Below are 22,644 nucleotides of genomic sequence, written 5' to 3'. Positions count from 1 at the left end.
CCAATGATCAAAAAAATTACATTCATGAGAGATAATCTTATCAAAAGTGATACAGATAGTTGTAAACTCTGTATCGATTAGTTACTTTCAACGATGTATAATCAAACGTTGAGCGTGTCCGATATATAAGCGTATAACACTAAGAGAGAGCAATGGCCGAAAACGTGCCGTTCACTCAGATGTCTAAGCCACAAGAAATGAAGACAGACGTCAAAAAATCTGCACACCACTGAACGAAAACATCTGAGAAACGGAATTTAAGCAATGATAAGTTAAACTCTATGTCTCGCCCCTCAACTTCTAAGATCCCTTCCTGAACAAACATTGTATCGTTGTTGTGGTTTTCAGCCGGAAATCTGCTTTGATACAGTTCTTCACGCTACTCTATCTTGTGCAAACTTCTTCATCTTCGGATAGCAACTGTAACCCACATCCTTTTGAACCTGCTTACTGTGTTCACCTCTTGATCTTCCTCTACGATTTTTACCCCCCACTTTTCTCCAATACTAAACTGGTGACCCTTTCAGAAGGTGTCTAGTTTAGCCAAGTCAAGTAACGCCACAAATTTCTTTTCTCCCCACTTCAAACCACTGCCTCCTCATTGGTTACATGACATACCCATCTAATCCTCAAAATTTTATCCAGCACTAACACTTATATCTATATTCGATGTTAATAAATTTCTCTCCTTCAGAAAAAAGCCTGCACTTCATGTCCTCTGTGCTTCAGTCATCATCTGTTATTTTACGGTTCAAATAGTAAAACTCATCTACTATTTTCAGCACCTCATTTCTTAATCTGGCCGCGGTCTAGGGGCGCCTTGCCACAGTTCGCGCGGCTTCCCCCTTCGGAGGTTCGAGTCCTGTCTCGAGCATGGGTGTGTGTGTTGTCCTTAGCATATGTGGGTTTAAGTTAGATTAAGTAGTGTGTACGCCTAGGGACCGATGACCTCAGCGGTTTGCCCCCATAGGAACTTACCACAAATTTCCAATTTTCCTAATCGAATTCCCGCAGCGTCGCCTGATGTAATTCGACTACATTGCATTACCCTTGTTTTTTTATGTTAGTCTCATATCCTCCATTCAAGACACTGTCCGTTCAACTGCTTTTCCAAGTGCTTTGCTGTCTCTGACATTGCCATCCGCAAACCTCAAAGTTTTTGTATCTTCTCCCTGAACTTCAATTCCAACTCCAATTTTTTCTTTTGTTTCCTTTACTGCTTACTCAGCTTATAGATTGAATAACATCAGCGGTAGGCTACTACCATGTCTCATTCCTTTCTCGTCCACTGCTTCCCTTTCATTCACCTCAACTCTTTTCAAATGGCTCTGAGCACTATGGGACTGAACATCTGAGGTCATCAGTCCTCTAGAACTTAGAACTGCTTAAACCTAACTAACCTAAGAAAATCACACACATTCATGCCCGAGGCAAGATTCGAACCTGCGACCGTAGCGGTCGCGCGGTTCCAGACTGAAGCGCCTAGAACCGCTCAGCCACACCGGCCGGCCTCAACTCTTTTAACTGTCATCTGGTTTCTGCCCAAGTTGTATATAATCTTTTGCGCCCTGCATTTCAGAATTACAGAACGTGTATTCCAGTCAACATTGACAAAAGCTTTCTCCAAATCTACAAATGCTATAAACATAGATTTGCCTTTCCTTAACCTATCTTCTACAATAAGTCATAGGGTCAATGTAGCCATGCGAGTTCCCACATTTCTCTGGAATCCTAACTGATCTCCATCGAGGTCGGCTTCTACAGGTTTTCCAATTCTTCTGTAAAGAAATCGTGTTAGTATTTTGTCACCATGACTTATTAAACTGATAATTTGATAGTTTTCACACCTGTCAGCATCTGAATTCTTTGGAACTGGAATTATTACATTCTTGTTGAAGTCTGAGGGTATTTCGCCTCTCTCGTACACCTTGCACACCAGGTGGAAGAGTTTTGTCATGGCTGGCTCTCCCAGGCTATCAGTAGTTCTGACGGAATGTCGCCTACTACTCGGCCCTTGTTTCGACTTAGGTCTTTCGGTGCTATGCTCGATTCTTTTCGCAGTATCATATTTACCATCTCATCTTCGGCTACGAACTCTTTCTTCTTCTTCTTTCGATTTCGGCCATCTTTGGACCACGTTCAACAATTCACTTGCCCGGCTTTTTGATCTTTTTTTCTCTCTTCCCAATATTTCCTCATCATTTTCGAGTGGTTCCTCCTCCGCTCTTCCGACCATTTCCTGTTATTATTCTTTAGTTTCGTTTCTTCTGGAAAACACTTAATTTCGTTCACTATTTGTCTAAACTTTTCCCTGTCCCTGATTGACTCACGGGTGACATTAAAATAGGCCAAATCCTTTTTCACCATCTGTATCCATTTATTGTTGGTTTTTTCGTTCCTGTTACTATGTTCAAACACTTTTCTTGTTAGTCTGTTTCCATCCATCCTCGACAGGTGACCATAAAACGTTAGTCTGCGTTTACGCATTGCCTCACTCACTTTCTCAATAGTTTTGTATATTTCCTTATTACTCTTTAGCTTGTACTCTTCTCCAATCTTTCTCGGTCCTAATATTTTTCTCAAAATTTTCCTTTCATATCTATAATATTGCCTTCAGGTTCATCCCTCTTGTATAGATCCTCTATTTACTCCGTCCACCTTACAGCTTTCCCTTCTTCGCTTAAGACTAATTTCCCACATGAGCTCTTGATGTTCATTCAAGTGCTTCTCTTTTCGACAATGGCCTCAATTATATGCTGGGTGTATTTCAATCTCAGTCTTCCTCTACAGTTTTTGCCCTCTACTGCTTCCTCTTGTACCATGAAAGTCAGTCCCTGATGTCTAAACAGATGTCCTATCATCCTGTCCCTTCTCCCTGTCACTCTTTTCCACATATTCCTTTCCTCTCCGATTCTGCGCAAAACCTCCTCAATCCTTACCTTATCACTTCACCTAATTTTCAGCATTCGTCTGTAACACCACATCTCAAATGCTTCGATTCTCTTCTGTTCCAGTTTTTCCCGCAGTCCATGATTCACTACCATACAATGCTATGCTCCAAATGTATATTCTCAGAAATTTCTTATCATATTAAGGACTATGTTTGATACTAGTACACTTCTCTTGACTAGGAAATCCCTTTTTGCCAGTGCTGCTCTGCTTTTTATGTCCTCCTTGCTCCGTCCGTCATTGGTTATTTTGCTGCGTATACAGGGTGTTACAAAAAGGTACGGCCAAACTTTCAGGAAACATTCATCACACACAAATAAAGAAAAGATGTTATGTGGACATGTGTCCGGAAACGCTTAATTTCCATGTTAGAGCTCATTTTAGTTTCGTCAGTATGTACTGTACTTCCTCGATTCACCGCCAGTTGGCCCAATTGAAGGAAGGTAATGTTGACTTCGGTGCTTGTGTTGACATGCGACTCATTGCTCTACGGTACTAGCATCAAGCACATCAGTACGTAGCATCAACAGGTTATTGTTCATCACGAACGTGGTTTTGCAGTCAGTGTAATGTTTACAAATGCGGAGTTGGCAGATGCCCATTTGATGTATGGATTAGCACGGGGCAATAGCCGTGGCGCGGTACGTTTGTATCGAGACAGATTTCCAGAACGAAGGTGTCCCGACAGGAAGACGTTCGAAGCAATTGATCGGCGTCTTAGGGAGCACGGAACATTCCAGCCTATGACTCGCGACTGGGGAAGACCTAGAACGACGAGGACACCTGCAATGGACGAGGCAATTCTTCGTGCAGTTGACGATAACCCTAATGTCAGCTTTAGAGAAGTTGCTGCTGTACAAGGTAACGTTGACCACGTCACTGTATGGAGAGTTCTACAAGAGAACCAGTTGTTTCCGTACCATGTACAGCGTGTGCAGGCACTATCAGCAGCTGATTGGCCTCCACGGGTACACTTCTGCGAATGATTCATCCAACAATGTGTCAATCCTCATTTCAGTGCAAATGTTCTCTTTAAGGGTGAGGCTTCATTCCAACGCGATCAAATTGTAAATTTCCACAATCAACATGTGTGGGCTGACGAGAATCCGTACGCAATTGTGCAATGACGTCATCAACACAGATTTTCTGTGAACGTTTGGGCAGGCATTGTTGGTGATGTCTTGATTGGGCCCCATGTACTTCCACCTACGCTCAGTGGAGCACGTTATCATGAATTCATACGGGATACTCTACCTGTGCTGCTAGAACATGTGCCTTTACAAGTACGACACAACATGTGGTTCATGCACGATGGAGCTCCTGCACATTTCAGTGGAAGTGTTCGTACTCTTCTCAACAACAGATTCGGTGACCGATGGATTGGTAGAGGCGGACCAATTCCATGGCCTCCACAGTCTCCTGACCTCAACCCTCTTGACTTTCATTTATGGGGGCATTTGAAAGCTCTTGTCTATGAAACCCCGGTACAAAATGTAGAGACTCTTCGTGCTCGTATTGTGGACGGCTGTGATACAATACGCCATTCTCCAGGGCTGCATCAGCGCATCAGGGATTCCATGCGACGGAGGGTGGATGCATGTATCCTCGCTAACGGAGGACATTTTCAACATTTCCTGTAACAAAGTATTTGAAGTCACGCTGGTACGTTCTGTTGCTGTGTGTTTCCATTCCGTGATTAATGTGATTTGAAGAGAAATAATAAAATGAGCTCTAACATGGAAAGTAAGCGTTTCCGGACACATGTCCACATAACATATTTTCTTTCTTTGTGTGTGAGGAATGTTTCCTGAAAGTTTGGCCGTACCTTTTTGTAACACCCTGTATAGCAGGATTCCTTGACTTCATCTACTCCGTGACCATCAAGCCTAATGTTAAGTTTATGTCTGCTCTCATTTCTGCGGCTTCTCATTACTTTCGTCTTTCTTCGATTTACTCTCAGTCCATATACTGTACTGATTAGACTGTCCATTCCATTCAGCAGATCATGTAGCTGTTCTTCACTTTCACTCAGGATAGCAATGTCATCTGCGAATTGTAACATTGAATTTTAATTCCACTCCCGATCCTTCCTTTTATTTCCATCATTACTTCTTTGATGTACAGATTGAACAGTAAGGGCTAAAGACTACATCCTTGTCTTACGCCCTTTTTAATCTGAGCATTTCGTTCTTGGTCTTCCACTCTTGGTTCTTGTACATATTGCGTATTACCCGTCTCTCCCTATAGCTTACCCCTATTTTTCTCAGAATTTCGAACATCTTGCACCATTTTACATTGTCGAACGCTTTTTCTATGTCGACAAACCCTATGAATGTATCTTCATTTTTTTTTTTTTTTTTTTAGTCGTGCTTCCAATAACAGCCGCAACGTCAGAATTCCTCTCTGGTGCCTTTACCTTTCCTAAAGCCAAACTGATCGGCATCTAACACATCCTCAATTTTCTTTTCCATTCTTCTGTATATTATTCTTGTCAGCAACTAGGATGCATGAGTTGGTAGGCTGATTGTGCGATAATTCAAGCACTTATCAGCTTTTACAGTCCTCGGAACTGTGAGGAAAATTTTTTTCCGAAAGTCAGACGGTGTATTGGCAGACTCATACATTCTACACACTAACGTGAATAGTCGTTTTGTTGCCACTTCTCCTAATGATAGTATAAATGCTGATAGAGTGTTATCGATCCCTTCTGCCTTATTTGATCTGAAGTCCTCCAAAGCTCTTTTAAACTCTGATTCTAATACTGGATCTAATACTGGATCCGCTTCTTCTTCTTTCTCATCAGACAAATCTTCCCCCTCATGGAGCCCTTCAATGTACTCCCATCTATCCGATCTCTCCTCTGCATTTAGCAATGTAATTCCTGCTGCACTCTTTTTGTTACCACCCTTGCTTTTAATTTCACCGAAGGCCCTTTTGGCTTTTCTGTATGATAAGCCAGTCCTTCCGACTATCATTTCTTTTTCGATCTTTTCGCATTTTTCATGCAGCCATTTAATCTTCGCTTCCACTCACTTCCTGTTTACTTAATCCCTCAGAGAGTCCTGGATTTTTCTGAACATTTTTGTACTTCCTTCTTTCACCGATGAGCTGAAGTATTTATTCTGTTATACGTGGTTTCTTTGCAGTTACCTTCTTTGTGCCTATGTTTTCTTTTCCAGCTTCTGTGATTGTCCTTTTTAGAGATGTCCATTCCTCTTCAGCTGTAATGCCTGCTGGAATATTCTTTTCTGCTGTATCTACAGCTTTAGAGAACTTCAAGTGTATCGCGTCATTCCTTAGTACTTCTGTATCCCACTTATTTGCACATAGATTCTTCCTGACTAATCTTTTAAACTTCAGCCTACTCTTCATCACCACTACATTATGATCCGAATCTGTATCTGCTCCTGGGTACGCCTTACAATCCAGAATCTGACTTCGGAATCTCTGTCTGACCATGATGTAATCTAATTGTAATCTTCCCGTATCACCCGACATTTTCCAAGTATACCTCCACCTCTTGTGATTCTTCCCCCAAAAGTGCATTCCAGTCCCCCATGACTATTAGATTTTCATTTCACTTTACGTATTGTATTATCTTTTCAATATCCTCATATGCTATCTCTGTCTCTTCATCTTCAGCTTTCGACGTCGATATATATACCTGAACTATCGTTGACGGTGTTGGTTTGCTGAAGATTCTGATAAGAATGGCCCTATCACTGAACTGTTCACAGTAACACACTCTCTGCCCTACCTTCCCATTCATAAGGATTTCTACTCCCGTTACACCATTCTCTGCTGTTGTTCATATTACCGTGTACTCATCCGACCAGAAATCCTTATCATCTTTCCATTTCACTTCAGTGACCACTACTATATCTAGATCAAGCCTTTGCATTTCCTTTTTTACATTTTCTAGCTTCCCTACCACATTCAAGCTTCTGACATTCCACTGCGCGATTCGTAGAACGTTATCCTTTCGTTGATTATTCAATCTTTTTGTCGTGGTCATCTCTGCCTTGGCATTCCCGGCCGGGTTGAGGAATTTCTCTGTCCGGGGACTGAGTGTTTGTGTTGTCCTCATCATTTCATCATCGAAAAAATGGTTCAAATGGCTCTGAGCACTATGGGACTTAACATCTGTGGTCATCAGTCCCCTAGAACTTAGAACTACTTGAACCTAATTAACATAAGGACATCACACACATCCACGCCCGAGGCAGGATTCGAACCTGCGACCGTAGCGCATTTCATCATCGTCATTTGTCAAAGTGGCTAAAATTGGACTGTGTAAAGATTAGGACTTTGTACGGACGCTGATGACCGTGTAGTTGAGCGCCCCACAAACCAACCATCATCATCATCATCATCATCATCATCATTCCCCTTGGTAGTCCCCACCCGGAGATCCGAATAGGGGACTATTCCGGAATCTTTTGCCAATGGAGAGATCATCATGACACTTTATCAATTACAGGTCACATGCCCTGTGGATACACGTTACGTGTCTTTAATGCAGAGGTTTCCATTGCCTTCTGCTTCCTCATGCGGATGATCATTGCTGATTTTTCCGCCTTTAGGGGCAGTTTCCCACCCGAAGGGCAAGAGAGTGCCTTAAATTTCTGTCCGTTCCTCCGCCATCTTTGATAAGGCCGTTTGCAGAATGAGGGTGACTTCTTATGCCGGAAGTCTTCGGCGGCCAATGCTGATTATTAATCAGAATTGAAGCAGTGTCGGGTTTCGAACCGGAACCGAGGAAGTTTTGATTATGAGATCACAGCTACTAACCATAGACCACGAGAACAACCTACAACTTAGTACTTGTTTGGATTCTTTTTTCTTACAATCAATTTGGATCTACAATAATCACATTCACAGAATTTCAAAGATAACTCGTGAAGTGTGTACCATATAACTTCACGGTTTTGTACGTATTGTTGCTAAGGTTTTAGTTTCGCCGCTCTATATGTTTTACGCGAATTTACTTCAGAATGTAAATTAAAATTCTTAATATTGAACCACATAAAGGTGAATTGGTAAACAAAATTCTTATTTATTCCATATACATTCTTTTTTATTTGCTTCCTTTTTACTAATTCAATTTGTATGTAGCTCAATGTAAAGGATTTTAATTTTAAGTTGAAATCTACCACCCACTCAGAATACTTATGAAGTACAGGCAGAATAACGTCCGTAAGAAGAGGAAATTGCTGCAGCAATGCTCCACATTTTCACCGCTCGGTTCTGAACCGATTCAGTATGCACAGGTGTCGTCGGGGTAGCTGGAAACCTGAAAACCTGCTGGTCGCTTCAAGAAAGTTTCAAATATTTGGCGATGCTTTAGGAAGTTTTCTGCTGCCGTTGATTGTTCCAGCCATCTTCCATGCTGAAATGACCGCTTCGCTGATTGACTGCTGTGCGACACAGTGGTTTTATAGACCTCAGTCGCTGGGTTATGATAAACAAATTTCTGAATGATTTGGTAATCCTGGGTTTTTTTTTTTTAATTCTTGTTCATTAGTGCAGCAGCGACTCTGATCTTCTTACGTATGGTGGTGAAAGACCTACGCCGGCCGGTGTGGCCGAGCGGTTCTAGGCGCTTCAGTCTGGAATCGCGCGACCGCAACGGTCGCAGGTTCGAATCCTGCCTCGGGCATGGATGTGTGTGATGTCCTTAGGTTAGTTAGGTTTAAGTGGTTCTAAGTTCTAGGGGACTGATGATCTCAGTGCTCAGAGCCATTTTTTTTTTTTTTTTTGAAGACTTACTAAGAAACGGTAGTCAGTGCGTGTTTGTGTGACATATAGACCCTGTTATAAGCATTGCTTTATTGAACTGTGAGCCAATTATATATTTTAGTGTGAGCATTTCTTGTCCCGGTGGACCAGCAGTATGCTGCAACTGAGCATGGAAGATCTAAGCCTGATGATTTGAGCACTGTTGCAACGGCATCCTAGGAGGTTCCTTTTTAACTTCTGGAAAATATTTTAGCTGCTACATTCCGGAAATCGAATTTTTAGGTCAATAACCTGTCCAGGGCCACACGTCGGTATTTTAGAATGTTGCAGTATTGGGGAATCTGACATCCAAGTGTGATGTTAGGTTTGTAGTTCGTTTGTTTATTCCGTGGATCGAAAGTTGATACAACAGTCTTTTGAGGACTGGGTCAGAGAGAATTACGTCTGAAGTATTCATCCAACATCTTCAGGTGTTAGTGTTGCTTCAGTTTCTATAAAACATTGATCCTGAGCGATGATGCAGTATCACCAGCGTAAATAAATTTCCTGATCTTTGTTTCTGGAAGGTCGTATGTACAAAAATTAAAGAGGAGTAAGGCCAAAACAGCACCATTTGGGATACCTTCACCTATTTTGTGAAGTGTCTAGAGTTCTCAGGGACTACCTGGAAGTATTTGTTGTTCAGCAACTTGCCAGTTAGAAAAGACAGTTCCCCACACTGATGAATTTGAGCAAAAGTTTGTCACACCAGACGGTACAAGAGGCTGCAGTTAGGTCCCCTGTGTACATCTTCTGCCTCTCACAGCAGCTTTGGATATAAGCTGCAATTGTTACCACTTGATCCTCACATCCTCTTCCGCTTTAGCGCAGCGTTTGTTGATGACTAAGCTGATTCTTTCAAATAATTCCGGGACTTCAGCCAGGTAACACTTTCAGCGACCGCCGATATTTCGGCGGGAGAACACCCCGCTATTTTCAAGGCAAACTGTAACGGACAGGCGGCGTACATGCAAATTTAAAACCTCGGTTCTCGGACTGAAGCAGGAAAGATAACACACACACTGAACACTAGTGCCACCAAAGATGACCAAAGTCAGAGCTATCGATAGTGAGACTATGAATTCGCAGGTGAGTTAGCATTGACTCTGTCCCTCTGTTTTTTGACAAGGGAGAGAGCCGGATTCCAAACAGAGTTTAAACAGAAACCTCCATCCCTGTTAACGAGATTGCTCGCTAATTTAATCTCAACTGCCTCCCTAATAACACTGTCCCAATAGCTGGCCGTGCATGCCAATATCTCGGTGTTATTATATAACATGGGGTGACCAGTATCCAAGCAATGTTCGGCAATAGCAGATCTACTTGGTTGCTGTAACCGTGTGTGCCGTTTACGCTCAGTACATCGGTCCTCCACGTTCCTGATAGTTTGACCAATATATGCCATGCCGCAGCTACAAGGAATACGATATACACCAGCCATACGCAGTCCAAGAGTGCCAACCATCACGGATAAAATACAGAGAGGCTGGGAGTTTGCCAAGGTCAGTGTACGTTTCGGACAGATCGACAAACATCAGCTGATTAATCTTCATCTCTATCAGGATAACGAGGAGATGCTTCGAATTTTACACTGAACATAAGAAGCACCGTTCACAACTTTATTCTCCCCCCTCTCCGCCCCTCCCTCCCCAACAAAAGAATTCGACGGGTTAAAACATCTACCAACGTATGGTGACTTACAGCTAGCATCTGGCACAGCGATTCATTGGCCTCGACAGTGGTAGTGCTGTAGTGATACCAAACGTAGTCCAAATATATCCTCAACAGCTGTGTGTTGCAGGCGGATATAACACGAGAGCTTGTGATCCCATGTACTCACTGATAACAGACACCATCCTGCCACTGAATAATATTTTGCAACATTTTATGTCACCGTCCCAGAAATGTTTACTCACTGCCTCCCCATCTCACCGCGCCTTCCCAAAATATCGCTCCCTGCCGATATGGCTCACTGGCGTGATGCAACGCAGCAGCGAGCTTGCGTGGCTGGCGGCTGGACAGAGCGCGTGCGGAGACGACAGCGGCCTTCGTGTCGCTGCAGGCTGATTAGCGACCAGCTGCCTATCTATTGTACACAGCGCTCCACAAGAGGACCTCACCATCACGGACAACTTGCAACACTCTCAACGAACATAGCGATAGATACCGTTCGGCTGCACCGCGTTTATGACAGTTAATATTAGCAGATAACAAGTTCCTACGTTACATCATTTTTAACGTACATCAATGGCTTACCGGAATATCCGGCGATTTTCTTAGTCATTCATTGTGTCTGATCACTACTGTTTTCACTATTGAGAAGAAACAATAACTTATTCACAAGCGCTAAAAACAGTATGAAACATTAAGAATAATAAATTGAAGCCGGCCTGTGTGGCCGTGCGGTTCTAGGCGCTTCAGTCTGGAACCGCGTGACCGCGTGACGGTCGCAGGTTCGAATCCTGCCTCGGGCATGGATGTCTGTAATGTCCTTAGGTTAGTTAGGTTTAAGTAGTTCTAAATTCTAGGGGACTGATGGACTGATGACCACAGATGTTAAGTCCCATAGCGCTCAGAGTCATTTGAACCATTTGAATAAATTGAAAATACAACATATGGAAGTAGTTTCTGATTAGGTTTTGCATCTTTTTCTATCTCAGAGCTTGTCCCTCCATTTTCTATTTCTATCTCCATGTGCCGCAATCTCGTGCATGGTCAGGGTGGAGACCCTCTTTCTTTAGGTCTACATGGAGGGGTCTAACATATGTTACCTCGATCTTCCAATAGGTCTTTAATCATCGACTTGCAACGACAACCAGTGTTCAGCTCCATCTACTCGATCCGTATCCCTCTCCCGCATAAACGATGGTTGTCACTCCGTCCCTTCCTCATATTTCATCAATTTTTTAGGTCAGTAAGGCCAGATATCCACCGAATCATTTTGGTTTCCATAACTGCAATACGATGTTTACTTCTTTTATTGTGGCCCAATGTCCTGCACAGAACAATGTAACTGGTCTGATTGCAGAGCAATATACCGGATGATCAAAAAGTCACTATAAATTTGATAACTGAATAAATCACGGAATAATGTAGATAGAGAGGTACAAATTGACACACATGCTTGGAATGACATGGGGTTTTATTAGATCCAAAGAAATACAAAAGTTCAAAAAATGTCCGACAGATGGCGCTTCATCAGATCAGAATAGCAATAATCAGCATAACAAAGTAAGACAAAGTAAAGATAATGTTCTGTACAGGAAATGCTCAATATGTCCACCACCATTCCTCAACAATAGCTGTAGTCAAGGAATAATGTTGTGAACAGCACTGTAAAGCATGTCCGGAGTTATGATGAGGCATTGGCGTCGGATGTAGTCTTTCAGCATCCCTAGAGATGTCGGTCGATTACGATACACTTGCGACTTCAGGTAACCCCAAATCCAATAGTCGCACGGACTGAGGTCTGGGGACCTGGGAGGCCAAGCATGATTAAAGTGGCGGCTGAGCACACGATCATCACCAAACGACGTGCGCAAGAGATCTTTCACGCGTCTAGCAATATGGGATGGTTCTAATAAAACCCCATGTCATACTAAGCATGTGTGTCAATTTTTACCTCTGTATCTACATTATGCCGTGGTTTATTAAGTTTTCAAATTTATACTGACTTTTTGATCACCCGTATTTTCGACATGAGACGTCCGGTATCTTGTTACCACAAAGTGCGCCAATCATTGTCCGCCTTTTTAGCGCTGCATTTCTAATGCTGTGTGTCATTTGGCGAGCGAGTGAGCCGTCGTCAGCTATTTTTGAGCCAAGGTATGACCTGTCGGCAGCGTTTTTTGAGAAAAGGTACTTCATAATATCTTGGAAGACCTATACCATCTCTAATGGATGATTTAAATCACAGAAGTGGTACAGGAAATGGGCGACAGACTTAGAGCTTAATTCTATCCAAATAGCAATTCATACTTATTATAAAAATGTGAGTTTATCTCTTACTAAATTTCCGCTGTTCATGCAGTGAAACTGCCACATGAAGTATAACGCTTTAAGTTATTATTCCTTTACTACTAACTCAAATTTGTAACATATTTTGCTGCCAGTATCCACAAATACCACTCAATGTACCTACAATAATATGTCACTGTAAGACACATAGTTCAGGAAATATGACGTCAAATACTGAGATGCATGAAAACTGCCGCATCATGCCCGACGTTTTACTTTATTATTTCTTTATCAACAATTCTATCCGCAATAAATTTCGCAGGAGTATCCACATATGTCGCTGTATGTACCTAAAAAAATAATTATTGTAGACCACATAGTCCAGGATATATGACGTCGTAAACACCGAGATCACAAGTGCCTCTGGTATAGGACGCCTTCTTCTTACAGGTCCCGCACCAGACTCACCCGTGTTTTCGAATTCGTCTCGAATTAAACCATTTTAATGAGATCGGATCACTCCTCAGAGCTTTCAATTGGCGATACTCTCTCAGCGTAGCACTGTAATTGCTGCCGTTTACATACAACAGTTTCACCAACAGTGCACGATATCTATGCTCGACAGCCGCACCGTTCACTTATTTTGTGGCTTGTCAGATGACAATATGCATGTCATACCGCCATACAAACAGTGTTCAGATTTGCACATGGTGGTCAAAATTGAAACTAATTTATTTCCAGCGTAAATCGATTTCGCATCAACGCGTTAGAATATCTACCACGTTCGCTACAGCCCACACTGGACCAGCGAGAGTAGCTGTACTCTAAATATAATCACCCGGTATTAACTCGACGTCTCTAAAGAATCTGTGTCCTATCCCCGTTTCCTTTCGAACTTTAAAGCTCATTTTATCTGGTAAAGTATCATACTCTTTGCAGCAGTTCCAAACATACGAGTTTACGATCAAAGACAAAAAGAAGGAAAAACGACTGTGCCCGATTTCCAGAGAGTCTGAAAATACCAAAAAAATGGTTCAAATGGCTCTGAGCACTATGGGACTTAAGATCTATGGTCATCAGTCCCCTAGAAATTAGAACTACTTAAACCTAACTAACCTAAGGACATCACACAACACCCAGTCATCACGAGGCAGAGAAAATCCCTGACCCCGCCGGGAATCAAACCCGGGAACCCGGGCGCGGGAAGCGAGAACGCTACCGCACGACCACGAGCTGCAGACTGAAAATACCAAACCTGCTTTAATTTCAGTTGGGCTTTTTCTGAACTGAAACAAAGGTAATCTCCGATTAGATGTGACTAATAAGCCAATGTACACTGAAGAGCCAATGAAACTAGTACATCTGCATAATATCGTGTAGGGCTCCCGAGAGCACAAAGAAGTGCTGCAATATGACGTGGCATGGACTCGAGTAATGTCTGACGTACTGCTGGAGGGAACTGACACCATGAATCCTGCACGGCTGTCCATAAATCCGTAAGAGTGCGAGGAGGTGGAGATCTCTTTCTGAACAGCACGTTGCAAGGCATCCCAGATATGCTCAACAATGTTCCTGTCTGGGGAGTTTGGTGGCTAGCGGATGTGTTTAAACTCAGAAGAGTGTTCCTGGAGCCACTCTGTGGCAATTCTGAACGTGTGGGGTGTTGCATTGTCCTGCTCGAATTTCCCAAGTCAGTCGGAATGCACAATGGATATGAATGGACGCAGGTGATCAGACAGGATACTTATGTACGTGTCGCCTCACAGAATCGTCTCTAGATGTATCAGAGGTTCATCACACCAACTGCACACGCTCCACAACATTACAGAGCCTTTACCAGCTTGAACAGTCCCCTGCTGACATGGGGGTTCGTGAATTCATACGGTTGCCTCCATACCCGTACACGTCCATCCGCTCGATACAATTTGAAACGAGACTCGTCTGACCAGGCAACATGTTTCCAGTCATCAACAGTTGAATGTCGGTGCTGACGGGGCCAGGCGAAACGTAAAGCTTTGTGCCATGCAGTCAACAAGGTACACGAGTGGGCCTTCGGCTCCGAAAGCCCATATGGATGATGTTTTGTTGAATGGTTCGGACACTGACGCTTGTTGATGGCCCAGCACTGGAACCTGCAGCAATTTGCGGGAAGGTTGCTCTTCTGTCACGCTGAACGATTCTCTTCAGTGGTCTTTGGTCCCGTTCTTGCAGGATCTTTTTCCGGCCGCAGCGATGTCTGAGATTTGATGTTTTACTGGATTCCCGATATTCACGGTACATGGTGAAATGGTCGTACGGGAAAATCCCCAATTCATCGCTACCTCGGAGATGCTGCGTCCCATCGCTCTTGCGCCGACTATACCATCTCGGTCAAACTCACTAAAATCGTGATAATCTGCCATTTTAGCAGCAGTAACCGATCTAACAAAAGCGCAGACACGTGTTGTCTTATATAGGCGTTTCCGACAGCAGCGCTGTTTTATGTCTGTTTACATATCTCTGTATTTGAATACGCATGCCTCTATCAGTTTCTTTGGCACTTCAGGGTAATATTAACGGCGGAGTACAGGCTGACCTGTGCTGAACACACATTAATAGCACGAAGCACGCTCGAGTGTATTGTAAACACCGGGGTGGTTGATTGTTTCTACTGCATGTTGGTGGCGGTAGCTGTTCTCACGGTCATGAGCTGTAGCAAGCTGCAAGCAGCAGTTTCTCACTATGCTCGTGTTTCGTCTTCTGTGCACAATGGTCTACTTCTGCATACTTGGGATCCCTACATTTGCGCGCTGTACACAGGACACACTGACACTGTACAAAATTATCAGAGCTGCTGAAAACATCAGAGTTCGTCATTGTCATGTACGTTTTCGGGTTAGAAATCCTTATCTTTTCCGAAATCAAGCAGCTTAAAGCTGATCACACAATGTCCTTCGAGGTCATCCTACCCCTTTACCGTTTGGTCTGTAGACATAGGTTTTTATAGACATCCGGCTTTGACCCATACATACGAGTAGTAGATTGTCATGTCATTCGTTTCTACATTGTTGTATTTTTTCTAACATTATTGGAACCTACAGTTCCTGTGTATTCTTATTGTTTCTCTTATAATCTAAATTGTATCCTGTCTAAGATCTCAGAAGTCTCATTTCTGCAGCTTCAGTTCTGTGTCACTGTTTGAACGTTAAAGCATTAAAGGTACAGTCATCGAATTATAGAATTTAAGTATTGCCTATTACCTGGTTTTGTTCAGCAGTGTTTACTTAATCGTACGTAAAAACTTTTGTAGTTTCTTTTCAGTATCATTATTGTGATCGTAAGAGGTATTACAACCCGGGCACTTGAAAATGTGAACTTCTTCCAATACGTTTTTCTCTATTATGATTTTAGCTATAAGATGTTCTTTTCCACAAAATGTCTCAACTTGAGTTTCCTTTGTGAATATCGTTAAATTGCATTGCTTTGCCATTGTATGTAAGGACCGTACAGCTCAATGTAGGTTGTCTTCCCTGTTTGCTAGTATGGCCACCTGCAAAAAGGAGACAGTTAAATACTGTACATCTTGGTGGGTAGGATCTTCCATTTCGTTTTGCCATTTGTTGACCAAACATTCAGTTTCCGGACAAACGAGATCCATACTAACGTTTCTCAGAGTAATGAACCGTGTTACTCCAGGAGTAAGTTTTGCGGATGATAGACCTGCAATGACAGTTTTGCATAGAAAATATGCACACAATAACATCCTCATATGAAACTATACGGTTCCAGAAACCTTTTCAGGTCTCGAACATCTACGATTTACATATGCAGACTGCTGTGACTTACATATGCAGACTGAAGCGACAAATGAAAATATGTACCAAGGACGCGATTAGAACTCGGATCTTCTGCGTACTAGGCGGAAGCGCCTATCACTACGCCACCCTCGCACATTGGCTCCGCACACCTCCGACTGCTCCATTGTTGCCCGTAATAGCTAGTATTTGTCTCTACCGCTCGTCGCAACCGTATAATGGCTTCCTTGATAACGCTTTGTAACTTTTATTTTAACTGATACTCAGCCACATGTGAAACCTGACATTGAGTATCAATGCTCTCTTTCACTCTGATTGCTTAATATTAATTTTTTGTCTGTAAATCTTACATGCAAAATACATTTCAACTAATATGCCAGATACGGGTGCTTCCCTTTGTTGTTGTTGTTGTTTTTGTGGTAGGGCCATTCCCCTTCACCTGACTTCCCACGATAAGCTTTGACTGAGAGGTGTTCAAACGGACAGTTTGATTCATGCCTGTACGCGGGATCGAGACAGAGGCTTTCGAGGCCACTCAATAGAGTGTCACCTTCTCTGGTTTCTCCTTGTTAAAGGAAGTGTGGGGGAGGCGGGCGAGGAGTACCACCACACATTCTCATTGTCAGTCGCTTTTCGCGTTTATTTCGAACATGTGCTTAAAAACACATGCCACAGTGGGAAAATCACTCACCCATAATCCAGCATAACAGTCCCTGAGGACACCCAATTTAGAAGGGTTATAGAAAGATCAGACACAGGCCTCTTCCCCAGATAACAACTCTGGTGTCCACAGTAGACAAACGGATCAGTTCCCCTGGGTGCACAAAGGAATGATTTGTTACAAAGTCATTTCAGAGGAAGAAAATGTCGTACCATCTTCAATAAGATCACGCCTAGTAAACCACTGTGGTGTTGAAATCAACCTTCAGGTTGAGGACAGCTTTAGCTTATGCTGGCAATACAGGGACCACCAGCAGTGAAACGTAACTTGTATTCTCTTTTGATTACGTTTGATTTTGCAGATAAGCCATGGTAGTTGTTGTGATTGATGTCACACGGTGTTTGGCTGTTTGCAGTGTAAACTACCGGAGCGGAGATGTCTTGTAAGGGCAGCAGCTGCCGGTGCCGTGTAAAGGTGGTGGACGGGGGGTTCGCGACTCAGCTGTCGCAGCACGTGGACGAGCCAGTGGACGGAAACCCTCTGTGGAGCGCGCGCTTTCTTGCCACGCACCCTGAAGCCATCGTGCAGACGCACCTCGACTTCCTGCGTGGTGAGTTTGCTACTGTCTCGCCCACTGTATTCATTTTAAGAGTTGCACATCTGTACATCTTTAGTGGCGTTAACAGCGTTGTAGAAGTCTTATAAAGAGCATATATATATATATATATATATATATATATATATATATATATATATATATATATATATATATATATCATAGGTTCCTTAGATCAAAACAAGACAAAATGTCCAGGAAACATCGGCTCTGAAATATTCAATGGGAGAGATACATTTCACACTAGCAAAGATCACCAAGGGCACATAGCTCTTACGTATGCTTTTTAGTGTTTATGTTCACTGGATAATTCTTCCTTGTTTTGTTCCATACTACCTCCTCCCAAAGTATGGAAAGCAAAGAGCTTACAGTAGAAGAAATATGTTTCACAGCATCGAATAAGCCCTTAACGTATGCATTCTAGAATCCATGTTTACTAGATACTTTTGGCACATCTTTGAATTTGCAACACCACAGCTGTTCTGCAGGGTACATATTTCACAAGTTTTTGTAGGTTTCCGGAGATCATTTCTTTCTGATCATGCAAGGAATACCATATGTCTACTCGCTAGTCACACAAATGCCATAAAATACTGACTGACACCATAAAATACTGACTGTGTCCCATAAGGTTCAGGATCAGTCGAGTTTGGTAGCCAAGATATCAAAGTAAGTTAATTATCATGGTTCAAATGGCTCTGAGCACTATGGGACTTAACATCTATGGTCATCAGTCCCCTAGAACTTAGAACTACTTAAATCTAACTAACCTAAGGACAGCACACAACACGCAGTCATCACGAGGCAGAGAAAATCCCTGACCCCGCCGGGAATCGAACCCGGGAACCCGGGCGTGGGAAGCGAGAACGCTACCGCACGACCACGAGCTGCGAACTTAATTATCATGTTCCTCAAACCAAGATAATGCGATTCTGGCCATATGAGATGGACCACTATGATGCTGAAAGATGTTACCCCATTGGAGACGACATCAAGCATGAAATAATCCAAGTGATCTGCAGTTGTCATGGTGTTTTCCATTGCTACTACAGGTCTCATGGAAGCCTGGATGAATGTCCCCATAGCATAATAATGCAAAAACCGGTCAGCGTTCGTGGCGCAGTGCATGATCGGAGATCTGATGTAACAAAAATCGTGATTCATAAAACCAGATGACTCATTTCCATAGATTCACAGTCAAATCTCGATGACACAATGTTCTGACTTGCCTTTCGATTTTTCACGTTTCTTGGATACTTTTGTCTAAAGTATGAACGCTAAAATTAATATACATTATTGTCAGTAGCGGAGTAACCTTCATTCTATGCCACTTTGTTAGCGGAGATTGCATACATTCAGGGGCCAACTTGATTGATTTATGACAACCCCCTTCACCTATCGTTCTGCTAAGTGATAGATGACCCCTGAGGATTTATTTATGATCTCCTCAGGATAATACATCCTTTCGAGAAAGCCTCCTCTTCCCAACCCGAAAATTGGCAGGAAGAGCACTCAGTCTGTGCTGGAGAGCAATGATCTCAATATACGAAATTGTAGCTAATGTCAGTTACATAGCAAAGGATATACTTTTTATTTACAAAGTTCAATTCACGGGGGGGTGGATCCCTCTTGCTCATCATTCCCTGATGTTTCAGAAGATGCAGGTCTTGTAAAATTCTTTAAAAAGAAGTAATTAAATGGATCACTTTTTTCCGATTGTGCAAGGAATACTGCCAAGAAACATTCACCACACGTAATTACACTGTCATAGGTCACACTAAACATATCTGGGGAAAAAACTCCCAATCACATCACTGACTGCTGTATCAAAAACACCACACCATGTGTGCCATCAGTCATGGTCTGGTGGGGAACTACACTAATCCTCCACAAACAAAGCATCAGGTAGTGGCATCCCTTTGAAATCTGATACCAGACTAACCTCCTGCCTGTCTCTCTCCGTCTCTCTCCATCCCTCTCTGTCTCAAGTTTTTAGCTCCTGTTTTTGTGAACCAGTGTAAGCAAACACATACAGACCAAGATGTTCCCACCTCTCATCCTCCCTTCCATCCTCCTCCACTACCCTCATCACTACCTCGGTACATCCCTTTGTTCTCACGCTTCCACTGCTATGGAACACAGATCTTCGAGAAGATGTAGGGAGTGTCTGTCATGTGCCACAATATCTCCTATTTTGTCCTAAACAATGTGGTGGATACCAGGTAAACCCCCAGCTATGGATGTCTAGGAAATGTTCTCTCACTCGGTCAGATTGATTGACTAATTAATTAAATCAATACCCTTTGTGTGCAGCCAGTTTTTCTCTTGGATACTACTGGTGGATAGTAGGACTGCTATATTTGGTGGGATTTGATCCTGCAACTGCACAGTTTCCAAACCATACTCTTCCCCCTTCCGCATTTTTTTTTTCTGTTGCTCCCTATTGGTGGATACTGGGATAGTTAGGTCATCTGGGAGGAAGTTCATTATGTCATAGTTTCAGCTCAACTGCATCCTATGATCTTATACAATCTGTGGAAGGGTTGGATTGGTGTGTGTGCTCACAAAACTACTAAAGGAAACATTAAATTTATTAGTCGGAAATTTTAGATTGCGATTGGGTTTTTAAGGCACTACATAATTCCTAAGATGGCCCTCTCAGCTACACCAGGACAAAGAAGGAAGAGGAAGGGCCTACTGTGTGATAGGACAGTAACAACAACACATACCACTGCAAGACAGAGTTCTCTGCGATGTACTGAAAAACATGAAACATGACACACTTAAACCACGATCCAATCCATTGCAGTAGTTGTCATGGTTAGATGTAGGAGTTTGCTGAAACACTGAGACATCCCACTCGCTCATACCTCGATGTCCACACACAGCGTCTCAGGCCAGAGAGTCGTGCAGCCCTAGTTGCTGCCAAGTACATGCGTCTCAATGGTCTTGCCCTGGCAGCTGCTGGACTCAGCCCTCTGAAGAGGACTGCCTGGCGATAGAGGGCGTCCGGGAACGTTTGGAGTGGTAGCAATCAGATGTTATCAATACCTCCAGCGTCATCGCTTTTCAGTGATCGATATTGAATCTTCTCAAATATCCATGTAAAAATCGGAGAATAAGAGCAACATACGCGATCACAGAGGCTGCCCAACACATACTGACTATTAGTTCGCTATTCACCCTCCTAAACTGTGACGCAGTTGTACCCCACCTGATCACTTTGTGGGGCTTGCACCTTGAGCCAGATATGTCAGTCCATTCTGGTCACCAGCTATTTCTGCCACGTGCACCGCACGCCAAACGGTGTCGTTGCAGCAAACCAGCCACAGATTCATCAATGTAATTCTAATTCAATATTACGATTGGAGCCCCAATCTGGTGACATTCGCCAATGAGCAAAGTATCGGAAATACCTCCTCCTGACGGCTGTGCCTCTGGGACGAATGTCATTTTGAAATATCAATTTCTATATCCTTCGTATGACTGCACAAAATTTTACACAAAAAATCTTTCATGCTCCTCATGGCTATTGATGCATTAAAATCTAAGTTTTCCATGTCAAATCCATACCTCCTGTAAGACCCTACATAGTCATTTACTGTGCACATGTTGGAACACTGACCACAGTAGCTTTAAAGCCCAAACATTATTGAACGAAAATCCGCGTTAGATGGAAATGGTTCCTTTGTTTTTCTTGCGAGTGGTACTTTCATATCTTACGAATAGAGAGGTAATCATCTCATAAGCACGGCTACGAAAAACGTGATCGCGACGACCATGTTGTTGTGATTCTGCATAAAAAGCGGTCTTGGTTCGACAGGCAAACACAAGTATCTTAAAATACTAAACGCTCTTTATAAATCGAGGTGTAGTATTGCTTCTGAGTGAAGTGGTCTTCCACAAAAATACCGCAACATTTAATATAGACAGTTATCACAAAGTGTGTATTAACAGACCGAAAGTGTGGGTGCACATCGTCAATGGTGCAAGCTTATTAAAATCACCCTTCTTATCGAATTTGGAAAGTGATTCGGCTAAGGAACGTTGTATTAAGCCGATCTTTGCAACTCCCCCATGCCACTACCAGATATTTCCCAGGCTAACAAATAGTATTTGTAACACATTCTATCTCGATACCATGTAGACAGTGTTAGAGAGAGTCTGCGTTATATCTACGGTGTTATAGGTGAGGGAGAATGATGATTAACTGAGAATGATCACTCACAGTAGATGATGTGCTGTGTGAGGAATCACTTAAAAAATGCAACGCTAGATTGGAGTCGTGAGAAATGTACAAAATCCTTGACTAATACACTGGCTTTTCAGATCTATAACGTTACACTTTCTGGTAGAAATTCTGTCTGTGATTTGGAATCAAGTCTCTCCATTCAACCCCATACTTGCATTGGATCCTATGGACATATCTTTAAATGATTACAGCTACTGATGAATCATATTCGGGGATCTCTCATATCTCGAAACAAGTCACTTTTTTCGAACCTATCTGCGAAGGATCCCAAACAGCAAAACTCCAGCATTGTTTTAAACAGTCTCTGTGCATTTTCTAACTATTTCTCAGTCTCTGCCACGCCCTCCCTACAGATTTGTCCGTGTGATCATTCCAGTTTAAGTCAGAACTGAGCGCAAGGTCAAGAGCACTATATCTATCTCCTTCTGCTTCCCGTGCAGAGACAGAGTGAGCTGAGTTAATGCAACAGGACCGTGGTTTGACCACTCGGTGGAAATGGGAACATGTTGTCATAGCTCCGCCAATGTGGTACAGTGTGTGAGGCCAGCGCCAAATGAAGCTTTCTCTTGCAACATGAAGTAGTAGAAAACAGTACAAGCAGTTATCATGGTGTTTCTTATAGGGAAACTTACGAAGA

The 22,644-nt window shown here is 42.8% G+C and overlaps 1 protein-coding gene across 1 annotated transcript in view; it reads left to right on the top strand.

Annotated features, from left to right (window-relative positions):
• The window catches only part of LOC126457372 (homocysteine S-methyltransferase YbgG-like), a 76,889-nt gene that overhangs the window by 3,639 nt on the left and 50,606 nt on the right, over nucleotides 1-22,644 (top strand). The window contains exon 2 of the mRNA XM_050093624.1: nucleotides 17,555-17,749. Coding sequence (XP_049949581.1) covers nucleotides 17,575-17,749 — 175 coding nt within the window. The 5' untranslated portion in view covers nucleotides 17,555-17,574. The remainder of the gene's footprint in view (nucleotides 1-17,554; nucleotides 17,750-22,644) is intronic.

This window comes from Schistocerca serialis, chromosome 2 (assembly GCF_023864345.2).
Source record: "Schistocerca serialis cubense isolate TAMUIC-IGC-003099 chromosome 2, iqSchSeri2.2, whole genome shotgun sequence".
NCBI classification, from domain to species: domain Eukaryota; kingdom Metazoa; phylum Arthropoda; class Insecta; order Orthoptera; family Acrididae; genus Schistocerca; species Schistocerca serialis.
This window is presented reverse-complemented; position numbering and strand designations above follow the sequence as displayed.